The sequence below is a fragment of the Lissotriton vulgaris genome, chromosome 9 (assembly GCF_964263255.1).
Source record: "Lissotriton vulgaris chromosome 9, aLisVul1.2, whole genome shotgun sequence".
In the NCBI taxonomy this organism is placed as follows: Eukaryota; Metazoa; Chordata; class Amphibia; order Caudata; family Salamandridae; genus Lissotriton; species Lissotriton vulgaris.
In genome coordinates this window covers 1,126,737,536-1,126,764,118 of record NC_141697.1, presented here as the reverse complement: position 1 = coordinate 1,126,764,118, position 26,583 = coordinate 1,126,737,536, and the positions used below count along the sequence as shown (strand labels likewise).

At 42.4% G+C, this 26,583-nt stretch overlaps 1 protein-coding gene across 1 annotated transcript in view; it reads right to left on the bottom strand.

Moving 5' to 3' along the window:
* The window catches only part of ACTR8 (actin related protein 8), a 115,324-nt gene that overhangs the window by 18,928 nt on the left and 69,813 nt on the right, over positions 1-26,583 (bottom strand). The window contains exon 10 of the mRNA XM_086939139.1: positions 10,101-10,241. Coding sequence (XP_086795265.1) covers positions 10,101-10,241 — 141 coding nt within the window. The remainder of the gene's footprint in view (positions 1-10,100; positions 10,242-26,583) is intronic.

The window sequence follows — 26,583 nt, the reverse complement described above, 5'->3', positions numbered from 1 at the left end:
GAGGTACTGCTCCAAAAGAAGAAAAGGATGGGTCTTAGTAAATGTAAAACATCCATAGGACCAATACTAAACCCCCAAGGCGTGACTTCGTGGTCAAGAAATTCAGGCTGCTCCAGCTCAGAGTGTCTTTCTGCCCAAAAGAAGACATCTGTGGACTCTTGCGTCTATGGTGTTCGGCTTCAGTGCACCATGCCCAGCTATGTCTTCCAGACTTGTCCTGCTGGAGGTTTCTGAACTCCAAAAAAGAGACTACGTTCCAATTAAGAACTTCTAATCAAGCGAAATTGTAAGAAGTATCAGGGAGAAGATAGGACTTCAACAGGTGCAAAATTAGAATTTTCCTGCCAAAACCAATTGCAGCGGCTAAACATCTTCGAGAAGGCTTCATCAGACACAGCATTCAATGTTACCTTGCTGGCAGATTCTACTTTCATACAAAAGAATAAGTCAAAAGATAAAATCTTTCACTAGGTCGACCCACTAGACTTAGCTGGCCTCTGGTGCATTGTAATCAGCCTCAGTTTGTGCCTAGGTGCCGGTCAACCGCACCCATAGCACTATGCTGTTTCTTTACCCTTTATAACTTAAACAATGTAAAAATCTATCTCTCTGGTTCCTTTGTAATGGATTTGAATACGTTTTGTGTCATTTTACTTAATATTTAGAAAATGGTAAAGGGAGAGTTATTGTTTTGAGTTTAATTATTTTGGTCTTACACACCTTTACTATGAGTTAAGCCTGTCTGCACTGTGCTATAGCTACCAGCTACCAGGGATTGTGTCCAGGTTTATTTATAGAAACAGTGTGTTTCACCTGACAGGATGTTAAGACTTTTTACTTGGGAAGAAGTCTTTTCTTCCCCAAGTAATAACCCTTTTCTTAAAGTAATCAACAATAACACAAACGTTTTTGTAAACCACTACATAAAATCATAAATAATACTATGTATGGTGGTGAATTATGAACAGGAATGCAGGTGATTCTGCGGACAAGCGATTGAAGGTGAAACACTAAATAGCATATAAAAAATGGCACTTTAGTGAACGCATGCACTGAACTGATTGGAATACATTTTGAGTAAAGGAAAATCCAAATGAATCTCTTAGAATCAGTTTAGTTTCTTATAATTCGTTAACGTTTCAACCTACGTTAGTAAATGGATGATGTCATCATCAGGAAAAAATGGTTTAGCAACTCATCCTTGAAAATCTGCCACTATTCTGATTGAGGTAAGAAGAGCACATGAAACAGACATAAGATCAGAGACATGATAAAACTTAAAGTAATTAGCAAATGGAATTGCACCTGTGATAGTGCGAATAATTCATAGTTCCAAAAAGTGATAGGGGCTATCACACAGCAAAACCGTTCAAACAAGACTACCAAAACTTCCAGATAATCTATGATGTAGAATATGAAATCAATGTTTAATAGTACAGTTATGCCATCAAGGATTTCATGCTGAACAATTATTAGTGATCAAAACTACTTCCTGTATATGTGAAAACAACTAAATGATTTAAGTCATGTCATAAATGCATGTAAATTGAACTATTAGATAAAAATACAATTGTTAACAAAGAAAATGAGCATCAAATATTAACTGCCCATTGTGAACGAGAACGAAACAAAGAAAAAACAAGAGCTGGCACAATCGCCCAAAGATACCCATAATAGTTCAATAGTTCAATGTGCCCGGATTATAAAATACTGAATGATAGATTGTAAATTTAAAAAGAGGTTGCTAGAAGACAGTCACTAATTTGTTATCGTACAAGGGTAGAGGCCATAGAGGTACTCACAATCAGCATGCTTTTTTGTGCATGCCTCTTCCAATTGTCATTGGTAACTCTGGCACAAAAAGCAACCATTGAGACCATATAACACCGAAAGGAAAGACACTAAGTACAGTGCACAAAAGCCCCAAAACATGCATGGGTAGGGAGTGAGCAGTGTTTCTGTAACTGGCAAGCAAGACAGTATTCTACTTTAGACAGGATGTTCAAAGGTGACGTCTATCTGGTGATGGTCTGTTTAATTTGGTATGTGATGACATATAACACTACTTGTGTAGTAGTATTTTTTATTTTTCCGTTATACTTATTGGCAACTGTTTTGTACTGGCATTAACTATTGCTAAGGCATTTGCCCAGAAAAATGGAAGCATGCAGAGATCAACTCCCTGCTGAAGAAACCTTCTTCCGACCCAACGGAACTCAAGAACTACAGATCCATATCTCTGTTCCCCTTCTCAGCCAAAGTCATAGAGAAAGCGATCAACGCCCAACTCTCCAAGTTCATAGAAACAAACAACATCCTGTACCTCTCCCAATTGGGCTTCAGAGGCAAACCACAAAACTTAGACCGCTCTCCTCACCAATACAGATGACATCCGCACCCTCCTCAACCCAGTCAAGACTGTAGCGGTCATCCTCCTCGACTGTTCGGCCGCTTTCTACACCATCTCCCAATACACCCTCAGCGCAAGAATCCATGGCTCCGGCATTCGCAACAAACCCCTAGAATGGATCTGCTCATTCCTCATCGGCCGAACTCAGAGTCAGACTTCCAATGTTCAAATCAGAGCCCAAAGAGATCAGCTGCCGAGTACCACAGGGATCCTCCCTAAGCCCCACCCTCTTCAACATCTACATGGCCCCGCTTGCAGCCATCGTCGGGAACTATGGACTTAACAGTCTCCTACGCAGACGATACACAGCTGATTGTCTCCCTCACAGACAAACTGCTCTATTGTGTCTTAGTCTTTCTTCACCCTTCTCCTTCTGTGTCAGGTCTGTAGTGGAATGTGGCGTTGATGACATACAGGGGTTCTGCATCAGTTGGAGTTGGTGAAGACTGTTGGTGTCTGGGTCCTCAGGCACGGGGTTCCTTTGCTCCAATAAAGATGAAGCTACTAAGTTCCTGATTCAGCGTTGTTCTTGAATGTACCTGGCTACCACATTTTGGCTATCTAAACAACTCGTAAGAGAGGGTCCGAGGGAAATGTTTACCGACAAAACAGGCTAATACCCCCTGTAAGACTACCTAAAAAACAACAGAGCCTGTAAGTCAAAGGTACTAAGGAGTGATAATCAACACTGGTATAATTGCACGGAAGTGAACCTAACTAAAGACCATCAACAGTAGCTGATTAAGTCCTATCAGCCCACCCAGTGGCGGAGCCTCATCATGTAGGACTCCAATACCAAGGTAAGTGTGCAATCGCCCAGTTGTCAATTAGCGATGCATTACTCGACCGAGGTAAGGTCACTACCGTTGTTAGACTTGAGTGGGAGACTGATATGTGCAGTGCAGGAAAATAAAATAAAATAGTGTGTGATTTTGGCGACAGGACGGTATATTGCAGATACCATTGAGCCAGTCATCTGTTCCTGCAAACTGGAGCCCTAGGAGAGGAACCCTGTGCCCTGCCTTCGATTCCTTCACCGCTGTCACTGGTGCGGTAGGATTGTATGCACATATTTTGCTTCTTCTTAATTTATTTTTATGTGCTGCTTTGCTCATTTTCCGATTAAACTTTCTTTTTGGTTGCGAGCACTCAAACCAAACGTCCTGACTCGCGTGCATCCCACTCACGCTACCTGCTTTTGTCCCTCCATTCTGTGGTCAGCGTATGCTTTGGGCTCGCGCTTCTCTCACTCACGCGGCACACCCTCATGCTGTCTGCCTTCATTCAAGAGTGGCTCCTGCAGAATATACCGCTAACAACGAAGCGGACAACAAATCCTGATTGTGGGCCTTCTGCGCTCATCATTACTATTATTAAAGCTTATTTTGCCTCACCTCACCTTCGCTCTGCTGCCATATGTTTCTTCTGCTTCTTTTGCCTCAACCCACCAGCCCTTCGCTCTGCTGCCATAAGTTTCTTCTGTTTCACTCGACAAAACCATCGAGTTTGAGTCTGGTGAGGAACAAATTTACTGTGAACACTGCCATCATGTGGCCACCACTTGTATTTACACATTACTCTTTAACAGAATAAGTATTCTTAACTAAAGATTAGTGTGAGTGAGAAGTGTAAAGTTTACTATTAACCAGTGAATTCAGTGTTCTGCTTCTCTTTGCGCTCACACTTGGGACACTATTCATGATGAGTATCAATCAAGCTGTGGTGGCTCCCCCATCATTTCTAATGTTACAAGGCGATCCACCCATTGAATAGGAAGATTGGATAGAGACATTCGAAAACTATATTGTTGCACTAGGAGGGTCAACTTTTTCGTTGATTAGGAAAAAACTTTGTTAATAGGTTGTCTTGGCTTAGAAGGACAACATATTTTTAAATATTTGCCTCAAGTATATGAAGAAAACGGAGATGTGATGAAGATGTGTATAAGGAGGCCAAATTGCATATTCACAAACGTTTTGCTAAAACTTAGAACATTGCTATGCAACGTCACAAATTCTATACTCAACCGCAGAGGCCAGGTGAATCTGGAGATGAGTTTGTGGCGAGATTAAGAGAATAGGCCATGAAATGTAAACTTGGTCCCATGACAGAGGAACTCTTAAGAGACCAATTAATTGTAAAATGCAGTAACAAGAAAATGCAAGAGTCTGTGGGCAGCAGCTGATCCCACATTAAAGGAAGCCATAAAAATCACTAAAGTTGTAGAAGAATCGGAGAAATGCATGATAGAAATGAACTAGTCATGGTTGTGAATGACGGTGATGTGAACAAGGTACCAGAACAATTTGCACCAGTGTTCAGTAACAAGTTAGGGGTGGCCAAAGATTACACCCACAAGATAATCTTAAAAAAAGATGCTTTTCCTGTGAGACGTAGCTCTAGGAAAATACCCATCATCATGAGGGAAGAGGTCAAAAAGATCACGGACCAAATGGTTTGTGAAGGAGTCAATGAACTTGTTGAGGCGACTTAATGGTTATCCCCTGTAGTTATCACAAAAAAAGCTGAGGAGTCCTTGAGGTTTTGTGTTGACCTCTGCAGCTTGAACCAGAATGTGGTCATGGACAGTTTCCCTCTTCTCAACCTCACAGATCTGGTCTTTCTACTGGCTGGGGGAAAGGTTTTTTCCAAACTTGATCTCAACAGTGATTACCACCAGGTAATGCTACATCCTGATTCGAAGCATTTAACTGAGTTTGTCACAGGCGAAGGTGTCTTCCAATTATTAGATTGCCCTTCGGTTTGTCATCCGCAGCTAGAGTGTTTCAGATACTTATTTCAAAAGTGTTGGCTGGTGTAAGAAATGTCATATTTGTTTAGGATGACATTCTAATTTTTGGAGATAGCATTGACACTCACAAATACACATTACGTATAGACTCAGTAAACTGTTAGAAGCTGGTCTCACGTTGAGGAAAGAGAAGTGCAAGTTTCTGGTGAGTGAGGTCGAGTACCTTGGGTACCGCATTTCCAGTGAAGGAGTGAGACCAAAGCCGAATCTTGTGAGAGCCCTTGTCAATCCACAAACACCCAATGATAAAGACATGCTGTGCTCATTTATGGGAATGGCAGAATATTATGCCAAATTTGTGAGGGACTTTGCCACAAAAATTGACCGTTGAGGGTGTTACTCAGGAAAGGAAGGAAGTTGGAGTGGGGAACCGCTCAAGAGTAAGCTTACTCTAGCATTAAGGAAGTGTTCTCCAATGCCAAGATTTTAGCCCCATTTCAGTGCCACTTGAAGGCGGTGCAAACTGTAGAAGCAAGTGCAGTCCGATTGGGTGCCGTTCTTTCGCAGCTACATGGTGGAATTGAGAGAACAGTAGCTTTTGCGTTCCGCTCTCTGACGAACACTGAAAGGAATTATTCAGTCACTGAGCGGGAGGCATTGGCGGCTGCGTGGGCGATGTTTCATTTCCGCACTTTCATATGGGGTTCTAGAGTGAATCAAATCAAATAGTTTATTTGCAGAGTTACTTTAAACCATTGCAAAGCGCGCAGAAGATAAAAGCATTTGTAAAATATTAATTCGCAATAATAAAATCTCATCATAATTAAAATATAAACAGTTCTGTTTACAAGTTTAGAAAGATTCAAAATTTGAACATGTGAGAACAACCATATCTGTTGTCAAGTGCTGTGATTGTTACCCCCCCCCCCTTGAATTTTTTTTAATTTTTTTTTTAAATAGTCCAAAGTCTCCATTGCCTCAATACGCTTTAGTGGCAGTCTGGCATTTTTGCCCTGGCCGCGTCAAGAAATCTGACTAGTCTGGAGTTCAATTGTGGTGAAGCTGGGTCAAAGCAAGCCAAAACTGCTTGCCTCCTTGTCAGAATTCCCCTTTGATTGAAGGGGATTTTTAGCAGTTGCCTCCTTTCTTGAAGCATCTCTATGCACGAACAGATGGTATGGATGATGTCACCCTGGCCGTTTTTGCACAAACTGCATACAGTGAAAGTCTGCACCCTTTTCCATGGTGGAAGATGCTGCTTGTATGGTATCACTCCAAGTCGTAGTTTTAAGAATTTTTAGTTTCTGTGCTTTTGGATAGCCCAGGTTAAAGTATTGTTGTGGGGCTAGAGTCTTGTAAGAGTTCAACGCCATCCAGGCATGCCCTCTGGCTGAGAAAGCCGCATTGTCCTTCACCAGTGACTGTTTCTTCAGCGACTTCCAGACTAATTTCTTCAGAGTTGAATGATGGCACTGGGTACTATGGTGGTTCTCAGGACTGATCACAAGCCTTTGCTAATGGTGCATGCACCTAATGGATTAAAGAATTGTTCAGCTCGTCTGGCCAGATTAGCTGTCAAATTACAAGAATGTGATTTCACAGTGGAATATTTGCCTGGCTGGCCGATTGTTTATCCAGGTTGCCTGACAAAATGTGTGAAGGAGGCGAAGTAGCTACTGAGGACGTTGTGGCGAGCGTGGATGAGGTCTTTAAAGATGTGCACAGTGCAGTTTCTAAACAGGAGTGGATGGAATCCTTAGACAAGGATCAAGAACATAACGCTCTGACCAGGATGAATAAAGAAGGAATCAAAAGAGAGAGTACATATTCTGATGCGGTTAGATCATATTCCAAAGTAGTGAAATAATTATCTGTAAATTCAGATCATATCATTGTCAAGGATGAAAGATTTGTCCCTCTTGTAACACGGAGATCCAAACTAATCGCCTTGGCACACGAAGGCCAAATAGGACATACAGTCACTCTTAAACGGTGAAAGATAATTTTGACCCAAAATGGATAAGGAAGTTAAATGTTGGGCCGAGAGCTGTGCAGAATGCAAAAAAGTCTGAGAAGAGGGTGAAAATGGGTGGGTGTGCCAAGGACACTCAGCTACATGTGTCTGCGGCAGACTATGTGTGGGAGGAGGTCAGTTTGGACTTTATTCCTCCTTTCACATTTTTGCCAGAACAAGAACGTTTTGCCGCCGTCTTGGTAGATGCCAAATCATGGCGGTTTGAAGTAATATTTTTGAGGAACATCAGTACCAAAACCACCATTGCCTTATTGAAGGACATCTTTAGGAGGGAAGGGGTGCCTATTAAACTTCTCACTGATAATGTTACACAGCTCACTTCCTGTGAAATGGAAAACTTTTTGGCTCATGTGGGGGTAAAACAAATGTGTACCTCTCTATATAACGCTCAGAGCAATGGTCAAGTTGAAAGAATCAATAAATTAGTTAAGGGTACCATGAAATTAGCTAGAAAAGCAGGGCAAAATGTGCAGAATGCAATTAAATACATGTTGTGGGCATACCGCACCACACCCAAAGCGGAAATAGGCAAAACACCGAGAAACTAAATAGCAAGACCAAGAGTTCTATTCCAGCTCCCACTTCTCACTATATACTGATACGGCTTAACAAGGAAAGGGGACAACATAAAGAAGGAAAAATATTTATTTTCTTAATACTGTCCTCACACACTTTGCAGTGTCATACTTCATCATAGGGCTGCAACAGACGTACAGGCGCAGGCCAACACTCGACGCAGCGCAAAAGATTTCTTCAGAATATATAGTGTGATAAGGGAAACAAAAAGTGTATGAAAATAAGAAAATAGACAAAGGGAAAAGAGATCCATGAAGAAGGGATCATCAAGTGCAGACAGGTGCAAGTAAAACTATCTCAGAGGATACCAAAAGTTACCTTTATTCTCTGTTCCCCTGGATAGGTTTAAAATACCATGAAAAATTGGGGATATATAGGGGAGATCAATGGCCCCATACCCCAACTGCAATAACCAACATGTTTCGGCCTAGACAATGCCTCCAAAGGTCACAGCGGCCTTCATCAGGGTATGGATCCCTTCAATTACTATAGTTTCACCCCTCACTGCGGTCCTAAATTCACCTTCTACGTATTACATAGAGGTCATCATTTACTGTGGACAAAAAGACAATAGGAGGCAATATTAAACTCGTATGTCCCCCCTATGTTTCTCCTTTAAGTCCTTATGGCATATAATTTATCTACATAATAAAATAATTTGTTTTAAAAATGGACCATCCAATATCTGTGTTGCACTGACAGATCCGTGATCTTAAAAGTAGGATCACATGTAACTTAACATGTAATCATCCTGAATTCCTTGCTCTCAATGAACTGCCAAATCAACACCATCTCGTCTTCAAGTGGATTCCTACAGAGTCCAGGAAAGCGGTCACCGATGCACTCGTCCGTAGCAGACTCGACTACGGCAACACACTCTATGCTGGTACCACCCTGAAACAAAAAAAATAAACCTGCACAACATCTAGAACGCAGCTGCCATACTCCTTCTGAACATCCCACAACACAACCACATCACCAGCCACCTGGGAGACCATCACTGGTTATCAATCAGTAAGAAAATTACCTTCAAGCTTCTCACACACGTGTACAAAGCCCTCCACAACGCCTGACCTGCGTACCTCAACCACCACCTCCCCTTCTACACCCTCACCAGACATCCCCACTTCACCCAACTGGCCCTGGACAGCATCCCACAGATCTGCAAGACCATGGCTGGAGAAAGATCCTTTTCCTACCTCGCTGTGAAGACATGGGAAGACATGGAACACTCTGCCTCTGTACCTCAGGCAATGACCATCACTGCAGCAATCCTGGAAGGACCTCAAGACCTGGCTCTTCAACTTGAACCACAGACCCAGCACCGCCCGCACACAGCACCGCCCACACCCAGCACCTTGAGACCCTCACCTATAAAACATTGATTGATTGCTCTCACCATGCTATTTTACAAACATGTTTTAATCTTATAACATGCGGTTTGTTAATTTGGTGTTAAGAGGAAACCTTAGATAAGTAGATGTGTCCACCAAATTCCAGTTTGAATTCTACACACACTAAATAAATTGACAAGTGGGTAGAACACGTGTCAAATCTAGCACAGCTGCATACGGAGACTCAGTGATTAGAGGGCTTTTATTATTTTCCCCCAAAATACCAGCTTATCAAAAATTCTACTAAACATTTCTCAACGTTCAAGTAGAACACAAAAGGGATGATAAACTCAGACAAAAATCCCCAAGGTTTATTGAGGACAGGGATACCACATACGAATAGGTATATTCAATGGAAAAGTGATATAGGCAGATAATGTGGCTTATATTATTTTGTTATTACAGGCATGGTCCATCATGTGAAAGCATCAGCAATAAGAAACAACTAATTACAAGCTAATGACGACGTTCTGGCAGACACGGTTACATTTTTGGCCTGAAGGTGGGCATAGCCATAAACTTTTATTAAATTAAACTATACATTTTATAACATTGGTTTAATGTAATACATGTTTGCTTTTGCTGTGGATATTGTATACCACATTCCCAAAGAAGAGCCTGGTTCCTCCATATAGTGATGAACTGCTCAGTTATTCGTAAAATCCTTTAAACGTACAGTTGGGTGTACATTTCCCCATATATAGCTTAATTTTAAAACAGAAATTAAAAAACACAGTATATGAAGGTAAATTCATAAATTCATGGGGTGCCTCTCAGAGGAGAACAGATAATCAGGGTGGAAACCTTACGTTTAACAAATAATATATTGATTTCAACTTTATTATTTGACAGATGGGCATACAATACTGTTTTGATTTCAACCTAAATTTGATGTATACATTGCATGCAAAACGGCCAAAGGATGTTGCCAACCTGGTCTTGTTTACTCTGTGTGGCTAGGAGATAATGTTCATCATGAGGGTCTTCCGGGTCTCCTTGTGACCTGTACTGCAAAGTGGCCATTTTTTGTCCAACAATGCCAAAGGTTGCTGGGTAAAATAATGCCATTGGAGCCTGGTCAAAAAGAGAACAAATATTAGCAGTAATTTAGGATGCATGCAATGAAGGATTCATTACCACTAAATAAAAGATTTTTCTTAATGTACCCAACAAGAAACCAGATTAACTCATGACTCCGATCTATGCATTGAACAAAAGTAGGGGGCAGATTCCATATCACAGTTAAGTAAATTGAAAAATTGTATTAAAGCAGACTCAAAATTCCAATTGGTAGCCTTTTAAATAGTCTCACCAGGAAACAAAAAGATACGGGTAAACAACAGTGTATGCGGAGGCGCAGCCATCATTTTTGCGGAAGGTATAGTGCCACGGAGCACAGGAGGGTCAGGAGATCACTGCATCCCAATTACATCTGCAAATTACCATCTAAGGTGGGTTCCCCATTTTCCTTGGCTACGCAAGAGCCTGTGGCACCTATTCCATGCCACTGAAGAACAAGTCAGTCCCTTATCCACGGTAACCCTCTTTCGGCTTGATACTCTATCTAAACGCAGAGTCCTCATCTTGTCAATAATTGCAAGCACCAGACTAGATCGGGAAACTCAAAAAGCAGGGTTTCTGTGCATTGTTGTGGTGCTGTGCGACCCAGCGCCGACTTCATCCAATTCCTAAGTGACAAGCGGTGCCACATATAAGCGCCACGGATAAATGCTGTTCACGCACTCAGAAGCCCGTTCTGCAGATTATATGGACCTGTGTTCAGATTTTTAAATTGGGATCATTTTATATGGAAATCTGCAGTAAGATAAAGTACCCAACAGAAAGAACACTACTAAAGATAAGTAACTTGTTCTTCTGATCGATATTTCTAACCACAGATTCCTAGTCTTGTGAAAAGATAACCAATCTGTTGGGTCTATGGAATGGCTCAGAGTAGAACGTCCTGCAGAACCAAATAGGAAAAAGGTTTATTCTGATGGTCTTGACGTCGATTACCAATACAGTGGTAGCAGCCTTAGGTTTTGAGGAATGAGCCCTTAAACCTTCTGGAGTTTGCTTCTATCCAATGTGCAGCAGGTCCTAATATATAGGACTAATCAGTGAGATCATCCGCTTCTGCACCACATTGCCCTTTTAGCTCCAGAGAACCCCAAGCAATGGAGTCTCTCCTCTTTTGAGGGAAATGGAGTCTCTCCTCTTTTGAGGGATGAGAGAGAGAAAAGGAGTGATGACATGTCCGACATCAAAAGGCAGTGCCAACTTTAGCAGGAATGCAGCTTAAGTTCCTAACACCAGTTTGTCTGCAAAAAAGGTGGTGTAAGGTAGCTGGACTAAGACGGCCTGAAGGTCACTCACAAAACGTGCTAATTTTACTGCAACCTGAAAGACTGTTTTTAAGGTCAGGGGTAACCCTGGGCTTAGTACTATGCTACACTTGCAGAGCATGCGTAGTTTGTGCTACTACACGAATTGCAAGTAGCACAGTGCAAAAACGCGTAGCGTAGTGGGCATTTTTTGTTTGCTCGTGGTCCTCAACGTCAAGCTGGCGAGCAAAATCAACATCCCGGCGAGACTTTTTCCTCGTTCGTGATCAGCAACATCAAGTTGCCGATCGCGAGTGTGGAAAATTAACCTTCCGGCGAGATTCTCAACGCGGAGAGGACAGGTTTCTCATTGCGAGTGGTCGCGTATGCTCGCGACAAGAAACTACCAGTTCACGTTGAGAAAGCTGCCGCTCGAGTACAAATCTACGTGAGCGGCAGAAAACGACCGCTTGCACTGTGCAAGATGCCGTTTGCAATGATTGTACAGTGCACACAAGCATCCGGCACTGTGCAATCAGTGCAAAAAGCATTTCCCTACCGCACTACGCAGACCGCACAGTGCGTGTAGTGCGAAGTGCACTTCGCATAGCGCTACTACGCAAACTATGCCCAGGGCTAGTCAGGGGGTGTAATGGACAAATGTACACTGGTTCAAAAGGGGTACACATTGGGAAAGTTAGAACCAAATTTAAGTCCCCACTGTGGCATCATAAAGAGTTTTGACAGAAACATATGTTGCAAACCTTAAAGAAAACATAACAACAAGGACGGCTGGTTCAGCAAAGATAAAAAGGCCGAGAGGTCTGACAAGTCACCCGTAATCAACTGCAAGTCCTTTCTGCGACAAAGACAAAACAAACAAGCCATCTGGTAGTTTGGCTTGCAGCGGTCAGATGGGTGGTGCTGCAGTAAGCCACCCTGGGTACCTAGGGCCTGGGAGCTGAAGAGAGTCCCTTGGGAACCCCTCACTGGGACCATGCCACTGCCCTTGAATGCCCCTGTGATGAAGAAAAAGACAAGGTTGACATGGCACCCTGCCTGGGTGCCATGTTAGCCAACACTGCCTGGAGGAATAGGTAAGTCACCCCTCTAGCAGGCCTCACAGCACTAAGGCAGGGTGTACTATACCACAGGCGAGGGCATACCTGCACTAGCAGATATGCACCTACAATATTGGGTTACATTTCCTAATAGTGTAAGTACCAGGGAAGCCCTAGAGAATGCATGGGATGTGAACTAGACAACTCTATTTCCACAGCACCATGATGGCTTCACTGAACATAGGAGTGCTTGGTACCTACTTCTTACAATAAATCAACACTAATGCCAGTGTGTGATTTATTGTACCATGTACCCCCTGAAAACCTACCAATCCTGGTGTGGTTTCTGACCGGCTGTAGGCAGCCAGCAACCACCAGACAGGTTTCTGGACTCATGGGTAGAGAGCCCCTGCTCTCTGGGACCAGAAACAATGCACATCCTGGGCAGAGGTGCCATGCCTCCTCCCCCCAGGTTTGGCCAGTGCTCGAAGAGTGGAGTTTCAAGGTCTCCCGCCTTTGAAATGTGACCTCCAGCCTCTGCTGCTAGCAGCAGATGGCAGGCCCTGGTTCACACCCACACTTTGGACGGGAAACCCGTCAGGAAAAATTCAAAAGAATAGGAGGTCTGCCCACCTTTACCAACCCCACCCTTAAGGTGGGGGAGGCGAAGTGAAGCACAACTTTCAGTCCCCACCATTTTGAAGATGGGGAGACTCCTCCAATCAGGGCTAGGTCTAGGCCTCCCTCCCACAGGAGGATGGCATAATAGAGGGTGTAGTCACCCCAGGTAAGGTGTCCATGGGCCCTACCTTCTACTCCCACAAAATGCCTCCTAAATGTAGTATTTTATTGGCTCCCCCAGACCTATCAACTACATCTGTGATGACCTAAGAAGAAAGAAGATGACCCTGCATAGAAGACTGAAGACTACGACTACCTTGGCCCCATCCCTGCCAGCCTGTCTCCAGTTTCTGCCAAACTGCGACTTGTCTTGCAGCCAGCGACCTCTCAAACCCTGCAAGGGCTGCTACCTTCAAAAGTACTCCAATCTCCCGTGGGCAGCAGACATGTTTAGAAGAAACCTACTCCACGGACTCCGGATCCCGGCGGATCCGCGTCGCCTGCCCACTCTGCACCCGACGCCCATGGCCAGAGTCTGAGTGGCTCACCTGTGCAGTGAAGTCTCCCCAGCGATCCTGAGCTCATGTCCTGCATTGGATGACTGCTCCTGACCCTCACGAAGGCGCCTGCAGTGTGAATCCAGAGCCTCCCCCTGACCGCGACCGGCTCTGGTAAGAAAACATCGAACGGCACCCCTTCACCTGAAGCCCCTCATCTTTGGTGAGCTGAACCAATGGATCCCCTACAACCCCCTACATCTCCAACTAGCTCTGCTACCGTTGGTCTTCGGCCTGCAACCTTCAGGGCCTCGCCTGCAGATTTATACCAAAAGAATCTCTATTGGAAAGCATGGGGTGACCGAGGTCGAAATTGCACTCTGCACCTGGCCGCCCCTGTGTCGCTGTTGGTGTTTGTTTAATGCTACTTTTTGGCCCTCCCTGTGCTGAGCCTAACCCCTAAAGCCTGGCCCCTGCAACTGCTCTACTTACCTGCAAGCAGTGTGGCTCCAGGCGCCCCCTGTCTCCATTGGAAAGCATTGGGCCGTACTCCGATTTTGACCTCTGCACCTGGCCGCCCCTGTGCCACTGGTGGTGCAGTTTAAGTACTCACCTGACCCCTGGCCCTTCCCGAATTGTGGCTCCAAAGATTAGATTGTAAGTGCAATACCTATCTGTTTGATCACAATATTGTTTTCCCCATGGGATAACATTGGACTGTATTGAAAGTTTTTAAGTGTCGCTTTTTCAAAGTGAAAAGTGTCCGCTGTCAGATCTAACTGTGGAACCAGGTCTATGAACGGATATCCTTTTGACAGATTTTTTGTGTTTCACCACTGCAGAGAGTGATGATTACGGCCGGTTACCAACACTAGATCGGTTAATAGACCTAGTGACTGGTTCCACTGATCGGCACAGCATTCTTAAAGTGGAAGCATGTGCAGTCTGGCATGGGGAACGATTATGATGCAGGATGACATAATTCCTAGTAGCTGCATTAAGTTAGAGCTGGAATCCAATTGTTGGGTTGAAAGCTGAGAACTAAAGCCTGAATATTTCGAATTCTGGCTTAACTGGGAAAAGCGAGAGTTTTTTGAGTTTCTTTTTTAGTTCAGTAAAACTTTATTGAAATTTTAAGAATGATGAAGCACATAAATACATACAAAAAAGTGAAGAAGGATTTCATTAAAATACAAAGAAGCGAAAAAGACTATTCATAAGAAATACAGTCCTTAATAAAATACATCGCAAGAAAAAATTTGACATTCTAAGGAGAAAAAAGGAGGGGAAGGGAGCGGGGAAAGGGAAATATACATTTCATAGCATAAATACTTATACAAGTAGAGTTACCAATACGATACAGTATTAAGGAAAGAACAACAATAGTTATAACTGTACATATGAATCTATAGGAGACCAGAAAGATTGAAAAGTAGAAGAATTATGATGAACACCTTGTAGTGACAATTGAGCACCTCTTCTTGTAAAGATAATCCAAGACCACCAAGCATGGACTGAAAGGGAAGTAACATCCTTCCAACAAAAAGTGATGGATTTCAATGCAGCCGATACCAAAAAGTTAAATAGTTTAGCTTCATTATCATCAAGGGGTACACTCAACACAACAGATTTGCATATGATTAAAGTATAAGAGGGTAAATCAGAAATAGGTAGAATTTTCTGTATTACAGTCCATACTTCCGACCAAAATTTTAAAATAAGCGGACATTCAAATAACATATGACGTAAGGAACCAGGATGCAAATTGCAATGCCAGCATACATTAGATGGTAATAAATGAGCTTTAAATAAACGCAGTGGTGTCCATAAGGAATTAAATAAAATATAAGCATTAGTTTGATAAATTGACACTGGTAAACAACCAGAAATAGAAAGAGTCCATATTAATGACCAGGAATCACTTGGCAGAGATAAAGATAACTCATTCTTCCAAAAGGTAGAAATTGTATCAATATTGAAACCTAAGGATACAGTGAGCTTTTTTATAAAATACAGACACCGCTTTAGGGGATAAAGACACAGTATTAACATATAACAGAAAATCAGCTGTCAATTTAGAAGGGATGCCATGTGGGAAAGAATCTAAAATAGAATTACAAAGAAATTGATATTTAGACAGATCAGTTAAAGGCAGATTCAATTTTGATTGGAGTTGAATAAATGGAATAAACGCATCATCCATGAAAACATCTCCAAGATAAAAAATACCTTTAGCAATCCATGAAGACCAAAACGAAATATTCCTATTTAATTTTAACAAGGCACTATGCCATATGGACAAATGTACCGTTGAAAGTAGAGGGGATTCAAAATTGGAGTCCAAATCGTTAAAAATTAATCTTGATGACTTAATTATGGAAGAAGAGTGTACAATTTTAGATACGGGAGACATGGTTAATAGGGATAATAAAGGAAAAGGTTTAACAAGGGAAGTCTCAATATGATACCAAATAGGGGGATTAAGCATAGGAGATATATTAAACCATAACGAACTCTGTTTAAGGATAAATGCCTTATGATATAGAAGAAAATCAGGTAGGGCAAAACCAATATTACATTTGGGAATTTTTAATTTTTTATAAGCAATACGGGGAGGTTTGTTATTCCATAAAAATTTAGATAAAAGTTTGTCAACATCTTTATAAAATTTGAGTGGAAATTGAGTTGGGATCATTGCAAGAGAATAAAATATTTTAGGTGCAATAGTCATTTTAATAGATTCCATTCTTCCCCACCAGGAAAGATGAAGGGAGGACCATTTGGAAGGTTTTTGTTTGATATGTTCTAGAATGAAATCAGAATTTAATTTTAGGGTAGCATGAAGGGATAATGAAAATAAAATACCAAGATATTTCAATTTGCTCTTTTGCCAAACTATATCTGGTGAGGGTAGCATATCAGGAGTACACAACATATTGAGTGGAAAAAAATCAGTTTTAGTAACATTTAACTTATAACCTGACACAATAGAGTATTTAGAAATAATATCAAGCAGAAAAGGAACAGAGGAATCAGGATTACTAATAAATAATAACACATCATCAGCATATGCTAGAGTTTTAACAGTAATATCACAGACAGTAATCCCTTGAATGTTTTCGCATTTTCGAATGTAATTAAGAAATGGTTCTATACCAAGTAAAAACAAAAGAGGGGAGAGGGGACAACCCTGTCGAGTTCCTCTGAAAAGAGAAAATTGGTTAGAAATCTGACCATTAATAAATAGTCGAGCTGTGGGAGCATAGTATAAAGCAGAAATCATACGAATAAAGGAAGGCCCAAAATTAAAGGATAACAAAGTTTTAAATAAAAATTGCCAATGGATTTTATCAAAAGCTTTTTCAGCATCTAATGCCATAACACCAGCAGGGTTAAGGATAGAGGAACTTTGCTCAATAACATGTAATAACGTTCTCGTATTATTAGCAGAATATCGATTTTTCATAAAACCAGATTGATCAGGGTGAATAATTGAATGAAGGATAGGGGCTAACCTGGAAGCGATAATTTTAGCATATAGTTTACAATCTTGGTGGATTAAGGAAATGGGACGGTAATTAGCAACAAGGGTAGGGTCTTTATCAGGTTTGGGAAGTACAACAATTAAGGCTTCAGAAAAAGAACCTGAAATAGTACCTGATGAGGAAAAATGAGAAAAAATCTGATTCAAAAAAGGTAAAAGATGATGTTGGAACTCTTTATAAAATTCTGCAGGGATACCATCAGGACCAGGGGATTTTTTCTTTGGAAGCAATTTAATGGCTGAGAGAATTTCCTCATTAGTAATGGGTAAATCTAATTTAATTTTATCAGAGGCAGAAATGTGAGGTAAATCAGAATGTTGTAAAAAGGAATCAATTAAAGAAACATCACAATATTCAGGCTTATTATATAAAGTAGAATAAAAATTCAAAAACTCATTAACAATCTCATTATGAGAAAAAGCAATTTTACCTTGAGGACATTTGATGGAGGTAATCTGAGTTTTATCTCGTTTAATACGCAAATAATTAGCCAGAAGTCTACCAGACCTATTGGTATTAAAACGAAATTTGGCATTGGATTTAGAAAGTTGTATCCCAGCTCTAGTACTGAGGATTGCATTGAATTCATACCGCAGCTTTTGTAATTTTACTTTATATTGGAGATCACTAGACGAAACAAATAAACGCTCAAAATGAGCTATTTGTTTTTCTAGAGATTTGATATGTGAATTAAACTTTTTATTATCATGAGCCATAATAGAAATAGTGGTACCCCTAATATAAGCTTTAAATGCATCCCATCGAGTGGTAATGGAGGTAGACCCTTCTAAATTAAAAGTAAAATATTCCTGAATAGCCTGGAGTAACTTAGGCTTATGAGTGTAATTAAGGACAATGTCAGAATTCATACGCCATCTTGACTGCTTAGAAAATGAAGATGATACATTTAATACAAAAGAAATCATAGCATGATCTGAAATGTCGATGGTACCAATGATAGGATCATTAGCAAATTGAATAAGGGAAGGGGAAAGGAAAAAATAGTCTATTCTGGAATGGGAGTTGTGTGGGTTGGAGAAAAAAGAAAACTCTTTACCAGTTGGATAGTGTAATCGCCAAATGTCAGCTAATTTAGTAGTTTGAAGAAAGGTCTTAAAGGCATGAAAAGTCTTGGATGGTCGAAATCGAGATGTAGACAATCTATCCAACAAGGGGTCTAAAAAAATATTTAAATCACCACCAAAAATCAATGGAGCATTTCCTAACTTTAAAACTTCTGATGTAACAGTTGTCCAAAAAACAGGATCCTCCGACGTAGGACCATAAACATTCATCAAAAAGAAAATAGAATCATGAATTTTAACTTTAGCTATAATATATCTTCCATCAGAGTCTGAGATCTTATGCAAGACCTGACAATGTAACCTTTTGGCAAAGAAAATAGCGACCCCATTTTTTTTACCTGCAGCAGGTGAAGAAACAATAGAATCCACCCACTTTTTGTTCATATAACTTAAAACTTTATCATCAACATGAGTCTCTTGGACAAAACAGATGTCTGCCTTAGAATTACCTAAATAATCCAAAATTTTTAAACGTTTCACTGGATGTCGTAAACCTTTCACATTAAGAGAAACAATTTTTATATTATGAATGTTAGCCATTAGGATATAAGAGAAGAAAAAGACAGGAATAGGAACAAGAAGAAGGTAGGATAAGACAGGTTAATAAAGTAACTCTGATCGAAAGATAGGAAAGGGAGAAACAAAAAAGAGAGAGTAAGGTACGAACATGCCACATAAATAAAGACAAGGAAACGCACACCCGTTCCTCAAGCATGGCCAGTTACTGTTGGAGCCCATGAAGAAATTTAGTAATAGACCTGTCACAAGAAACCAGCGAGATGAAGTCAAGAATTAGGGTCCTGTGTATCCATTGATGGAGGAGCCTGCTGTTCAAGGAAGAGACGAAGATCTTCAGGACGTTGAAAAGATTTAGATACATTGTCTTTTCAGATTCGCATTGTAGAAGGATCAAATAGTCCATATTTGAAATTAAGGCTCCTCAGTTGCAGACGAAGAGATGAAAATTCTTTACGAATAGCCACAGTTTCTTTAGCAAAATCCTGATGAATGAAGATTTTGGTTCCATTCACCACCAAAGATGGTATTTCACGAACAGCTTTCCGAATAAGGACCAGGTGATGATGGCGCAGGACCTTAAATATCATCTGCCGTGGCTTTGAATGACGAGGATTACGATGTGACGGAACTCTATGAGCTTTATCAATTTCAAATTTTTCTGCAAACTTGATATTCAGGAGACCAGGCAGAAGAGATTCAAGATAAAGGCGACAATTGGTCCCTTCAATTTCTTCAGGCAAATTAAAGATGCGCAAATTGTATTGCCTATTGCGATTTTCTAAGTCCAACAGCTGAGTATGCATTGGCATAATTCTAGTCATTAAAGGTGTAAAAGCATCCAATTTATTCTTATTATCTTGGATTTTAATGGTATTGTCTGACACCTTCATGGACATAGAAGCCATATCTTTACGAACATTTTTAACTTCTGAAGCAATGGAGTCAGTGTTCAAACGCAAGGCTTTAATTTCCTCCAAAATCAAAGACAAAGAAGGTTCTGAGGATTCCACCACTTTAGATTTTGTGGGAGGAGGAGAAACCTGCTGCTTCCTTTTATTAGCGGAAGGATTTTTTGAATCCATTGTGAGGTGAAAAAATACGTCTGAATATGAAGAAAAATAGATTGAAACAAATAACCTCAAAATATGAGGAAAAGTATTGTAAATATGGACAATTGCGTCAAATAACACTAAAAAAACCCAGGTGCAGCAGCTAAACAGAACTGTAGGCGGAGCTAGGCCCAAGCCAGCCTCTTTCTTAAATGACACTCCGCCCCCAGGCTCACATTCTCGGCAGTACCTCGATGAGAAGCATGGAGCAGAAGTCACTGAGGTGAAGAAAAATAACTCCGTCGTCTAAAATGCTCAGAAACGAACTCACGGGTAGGTGGAGGCTTCAGGAGGCAAGCGGCGGTATTTTCGCTGGGTTCTTGCCGGTAATTCGTCGTTAATTAGGGCTAAAAGATCCGGGAATCACGGAGCTCCGGTGGCGGCGGCCATCTTGGTTAACGCGCTCGCGCGTCTCCTGTTTTTTGAGTTTCTATTGTGGTGCCTAAGTAGTCCTTTGTATTGGTGGGTTGGTGATGTGACTTTGGCACATTGATTGTGAACCCTAGTTAATGCAGTAACCAAATTGTCCTGAATGTGTGAGGCAGACATTGTTGGTACGTGTTGGCTTTGATGAGCCAGTCATCTTAGTATGGGAAGACATGGATGCTTTGTCTTCTTAGGTGAACAGCTACTAGTGACTGTTTTTTTTGTGAAATTTTACACACAATGTTTGTGAATTGATAGTAGTGGTTTGCAACACTCTTTATACTATTTTTTCAGACCTCAGGATTTTGTACTGTTCTTTATTTTGAGCAGCTACTACCGCCTGACACTTTGTGAAGACTTTGGGGGCGCTGGTGACACCGAATGGGAGTACCCTGAACTGATAGCATCGACCCGCTACCACAAACCTGAGGAATTTTGGATGAGCAGGATGAACTGGTACATGAAAGTAGGCATCTTTTAGATCTAGAGTAGATAGAAAGTCGCCTTTCTGTAGTAGAGGAAGTACCGGTTGAAGTGTCACCATGTGGAAATGGTTTGACTGAATGTACCGGTTGAGTTCTCGGAGATCTAAAATTGGTCTGAGAGAACTGTCTTTTTTGGGACTCAGCAAATAAAAAGAAGTATAAGCTCGAACCGTGAAGTTGGGGCGGTACAGGCGGTATAGCTCCTTTTAGAAATAGAGACTGAACCTCCTGTTTGAGGAGGTAAAGATGGTCTGGTACAAGTTTGTGGGGCTTTGGTGGAATATTTGGAGTTGTGTTGATAATTTCCAGGCAATAACCAGAACGGATAATTTGAGTACCCAAATATCTGTTGTTATTGATTGCCAGATTGGTAGAAAATCTGACAGTCTTCCCCCGACAGGTGTTGAGTGGTCGGGGGGAAGTGAAGACAAGTCATTGCTTTGTGTTGGCGGGGAGTTGCGTGTGTTTGAAACCTGGCCCCTGCCCCTACCGGGTGTATAATTGCCCTTATCGGTGGAGGTGGCTTCTGAAGAGGTATTTTTTGAACCACCTTGGTAAAAGGAGCATCGAAAGGAAGCACTACCCTGTGTGGACTGAAGCGCTCCCATAGGTTTGGCTAACTCAGTATCTTTATTCATTTTCTGAAGTGAAGAATCTACAGCTGGGGCATCAATAAGTTTTGATTCCTTATCAGTAGGTGGAGCCTCTCCTGTTGTTCGAGTTGGCTCTTTTTCTTGCATTGGACACAACCAATGAGTCTAATGGTAATGGTCCTCTTATATATACACTGGGTCTGATGGTGCTGACCTGTACTTCTTGTCCACTCTAGGGGTAAGAGTACAAGCCCTGACTGGATCATTAGAGTTATCTACATGCCTAACCATCCCTTTAAGCATGGTTAGTGTATGTGATGACTTCTGTGTGGTGCTGAGGGTTTCAAAGAGGAAATCCTCCTAGAAGGACTCCTTATGTAGCTGCACACTATGATATTTGGCAGCTCTACACAGTAACTCAATGTAGCCTACATTATCATCTGATGGAGAGGGTTTGGTAGGGTACAGGTCAGGATCACTGCCTGTCGGTGAATTGGTGTTATAATCATCCCATGGGTCTTGTAATGGATGATCATAATCCCTATCCTGATCATCCCCATTATCCTGGTTGTCAGGTGTATGTGGTGGTGAATGTTCAAGTGAAATTGGTTGAAGTGGAGAGGAAGGTGGTGATGAAGGAAGAATAGATGAGGGGGAAGGTTTAGTTCCAACAGATCTCATCTTTAAAGAGATGCGATTATCTTCTCCTAAATCAGCCATTCTTTTCAGAGTAACTTTAGTGGTGATAGGGCCAGTCTGTGGAAAGATATACAAAAGCTTTTGTTTCGGGTCCGGTTTTTCAACTGGGGCATCAAAACTGTGCTTTGTAGTTGTTTTCTGCACTCCTGTCTCGGCGTCGAAATTTTTGGTGCCGGAGTCGAAACCGTTGATGTCTTCAGATCAGACGATTTTTTCGGGGCCGAATGGAGGGGGTCGGTGCCGAACCTGTGTTTCAACCCCAAAGGTTTGGGCTCCGAACTTGGTTTGGAGTTATTCTTTTTGGAGCCGAAAGGCTTTTTGGTAGGCTTTGGTGCCGAGCTAGAGGATGGGGCATCAGAAGCGTGATCTCAGTGCCGACCGAGGCCCGAGGGCACGGGTTGGAACGGAGCCTTCTTTTTAATTGAACTTGTGTCTTGGGATGAGGGGGAGCTTTACTCATGGTAAGTTGACCATATGAGATGTCCTCCTCTTGGTCGGATTCGAAATCTGAGACGTCGACCGGCTACTGGTCCTCCTCTGTTCCCATGGCCTCGCTGGCCTCTTCGTCTGAATGTTGATCGAAGATGTTCAGAATGGAGCTTGTGTGCTGGCTCTGCATGTCGGGAAGTGGAGCGGAAAGCCTGGCACACGTTGCAGTCTTGTTCTCTTCGTTCGGGGGACAAACACAGGTTGCACGGGCCTTCCATGAACTTTCCGTACGAAAGATTATTTTAAGTAATTACGATACGCGATAGAAAACAATATCGTCGAGAAAGAGCATCTTGCGCGCCGAGGGAAACCCGACGATAAACATCCGAACCCGATGGCGGAAAAAAACAATTAACAATGGAGTCGATGCCCATACGCACTATCACCGAAAGGAGAAGTCACCAACCCTGCGACTGGAAAGACTTCTTCGAAGAAAAACAAAGAGGAAACATCCAGACCCAATAGTAGATGGCAATCTATGCACAGCTCATATGCCTCGAACATGTTGTTTGGCGAATGGTGTGTTAAGAATGGAAGCCTGAACTTCGGGTTTAAAACCCAAAATCCTACAACATGCCTGTCTTCTTAGTAACACACAGGTATTGACGGCTCTAGCGGCCATGTCAGCTGCATCTAGTGCACACCTAATGGAAGAGTTAGAGATGAGCTTCCCCTCTTGCACTAAGTCTTGGGCTTTGGTTTTATGTTCATCTGGCAGAAATTGGAGCAATTGCCCCATTTCGTCCCAATGCGCCATATCGTACCTGGCTAAAAGGGCCTGGGTATTAGTAATATGCCAGTAATTTGCAGCTTAGGAGGCTACTATTTTCCCGGAGGCGTCTAGGAGCTTAGACTCTGTCTGCAGGTGCAGCATCCGGTGACGTCTGTTAATTGGCCTATTTACGGGCGTAGAAACCAGTAAAGAGTCTAAGGGTAACTGGCCTTTAATGAAAGCTGCATCTGATAGTGCAGGTTGATATATTTTGAGAATGTGTGCACAAACCAGGTCATTAAATAGATCGTCCACATGTCATAACATGCCTTTGAGCATAGGGAGTGTGTGGGTGGTTCTTTGGGAACTACTATGGGGTTCCAAAGTGGAAATCCTCCTCTAGGGACTCCTTATGTAATTGTACCCCATGATATTCAGCAGCTTTTCTTAGCAGCTCTATATAGCCTACATTATCATCTGGTGGAGAAGGCTTGGTAGGATAAAGGTCAGGATCATTATCTGTAGGAGAATCCGCATTATAATACTTTCAGGGGTCTGCAGGTGAAGGATCATAGCCCCCATCCCCATTTTCCTGATCATCAGGCATTTGTGGTTGTTGTGAATTAGTAGGAATAATTAGTAAATGCTTTGTTTGTGGGGAAGGAGGTTTTGGAGGAGCAGGGCTAGTACCAACAGGTTTATTTTTTTAAAGGAATGTGATAAGTGTCCTCTGACTCAGATTTGCGTTTATGTGGCAATTTGGTTGCAATCTGTCCAGTTTTTGTATAAATATAAAAAGATATTTTTGTTTTGGGTCCGGTTTTGAAGGTGGGGGCGACAAAACGGGGCTCCTGTGGTGGTTGCGAAGCATCTTTATGCTTTGGTGCCGAAGACTTTGGTGCTGAAGATTTTGGACCCGAAGACGTTTCAGTGTCAAAGGAGTTAGGCTTGAGACTGGTTTTGGCTTTGAACCCGAAGGTTTCGGCTCGTGCCAGAGTGTGGACAACTCTATTCCGAGCCGGAAGGCTTTAACGTGTGTTTCGGTGCGGAGCCGGAAAGGGGGGGGGGGGGAGCGGGGAGTTGGAAACATTTTCTCTGTGCCAAACATGGCCCGAAGGCAGAGGTGGAGCCGGAGACTTTTTCTTATTCGGAGTAGGACTTTGGAGCAAGGGAGGTTTGTTACTCACGATACGCTGACCTTGCGGAATCTCTTCATCCACACCGGAGCCGGATTCTGAGACGGATATAGGATCCTCCTGTTCTTCCTCGGCTCCTAGTGCATCACCGGACTCTTGTTCGGAATCGTCTCCAAAGAGGTCCGGAATGGAACCATTGTGTTGGCTCTGCATGTCGCGATGTCGAGCCAGACTGTCGCGGAGCGTTTTCTTCTAACAGAAAGACTTACATGTGTCGCAGTCCTGTTAGTTGTGCTCCCAGGATAAGCACAAGTTGCACACTTCTTGTGAGTCGGTGTACGGGAACTTCGTGTGGCACAGATGGCAGAATTTAAATGGAGTCAGATCCATGGACTGCGGGGTGGACCGACACGGGTAGGCCCGACAGCCTTCCACAAATTTTCCGATCTAAAAGAGTTTTTGACACGATACGCAGAGAAAAGTGAATACGCGCTCGAAAACAATACCATCGAGGGTAAGTGGATTGTGCACCGAGGGGAACCCGAGAAACGGTTTTGAACCGAAGTGCAGCAATTCCCATCCGAACCCGTTGGCGGTAAACAACAATCTAACAATGGCGTCAATGCCCATGGACACTATCACCGAAAGGAGGAGTCATCTATCTCGTGACTGGAAAGACTTCTTTGAAGGAAAACAACTTGCAAACATCCGGACCCAACACTAGATGGCAGGATTATGCAAAGCATGTGATCTACAGCTCACATGCCTAGAACATACAAGTTACCTTTTTGACTTCATCAAGCTATATACACCAGTACAGAGAAAATAACATGACCAGAGACAGGAAGTGTGTCTGTCTTTCTTTATAAAGGTGGGATTATACTGCTGGACTAAGGCAGAAAGGCCTGCTACTGGTTCTGAAGTGAAGGAGGTAGATTGCCATTTGAGTGGAGAACTGCCTGCTTTCAATAAAAAACACTGTGGTGGTCCAGCAGTTGTGGATGGTACCATAAGAACCAGTGACTATATTAACACCTTGGCTGCTGATGGAATTCCCTCCTGTGTTGAACTTATTGAATTCCCATTGTTCATGACGAGCTCAGCTCGTCATAAGCACACGACCAGTGTACTGCATGACGAGCTGAGCTCGTCATGAGAATGGAAGGGGTTAAGAGAAACCAGACTATTTGCTAATGCTGCCACACCTGCCCCAGCTGATGCCAGGAAGTGAATCATTACTTTCATTGCTGCCCATCTCTCCATGTTTCACAAGAGAGAGAACTGCTTCCTCATGGAGTCATGGTGCTGCATCTGTAGAGAGTGAGAGAGAACCCATGAGCCTCCAGGATGAACCCTTGCTTTTGAGTAAGTTGCACTTTCTTCCATGCTTCTGCTGCTATCCTGAAGTCGCTGGTTCTGTGCTGAAAGTGTTGCAGTGTATACAGCCAGAACCCAAATCGCCCTGTGGAATTGGTTTCCAAAAACCACAGGTGTCACTCCCACACCTTGGCGTACGAAGCACAAGTGACTTAGAACACTTCTTGACCCACTGACCCATCATGGGTACAGCCGACCCACTTTAAAACACACACAAGAAACAAAGACTGCAAGTTCACACAGAAAATGCTGACTTTAACTACAGACCTGACACAGTGCACTGGCAAACACAGGAACGTGCAGTGGTGTGTTCCTAAACCTGGTGTCCTCTCAAGAACTAGGTATGTAGATCTGCCACAAAGGGAACAAGTACTGGGTTCAAAACATTTGTTATTTTTACTACATTAAACTGCACACAGCTTTCCAAGAGTAAGCCTTGAATATCCAGCCTTGTTGCATGATGCAATTCAAGTCAAATAAGGGGGACCTTTGTAATTCAGCAAGCTCACAGTACTATCTGGTTTGTGCAGTTCCAGAGATACCAGGCAATATTTGCCAGAAGTGCTGTTCTGGGACCAAAGTCCTTTGGGTATCAGGGCTGTGACTTCATTTTACTTCAACCTTTCACCAGTGAAGAAAGCAGAGGGAAACGCCTAAAAGTTGATCTCTGATCCGACTAAAAAAGTGGGATTCAAAGTCAGAATAATGTGTGAATGGGCTCTGGCTTCCCACTGGTTT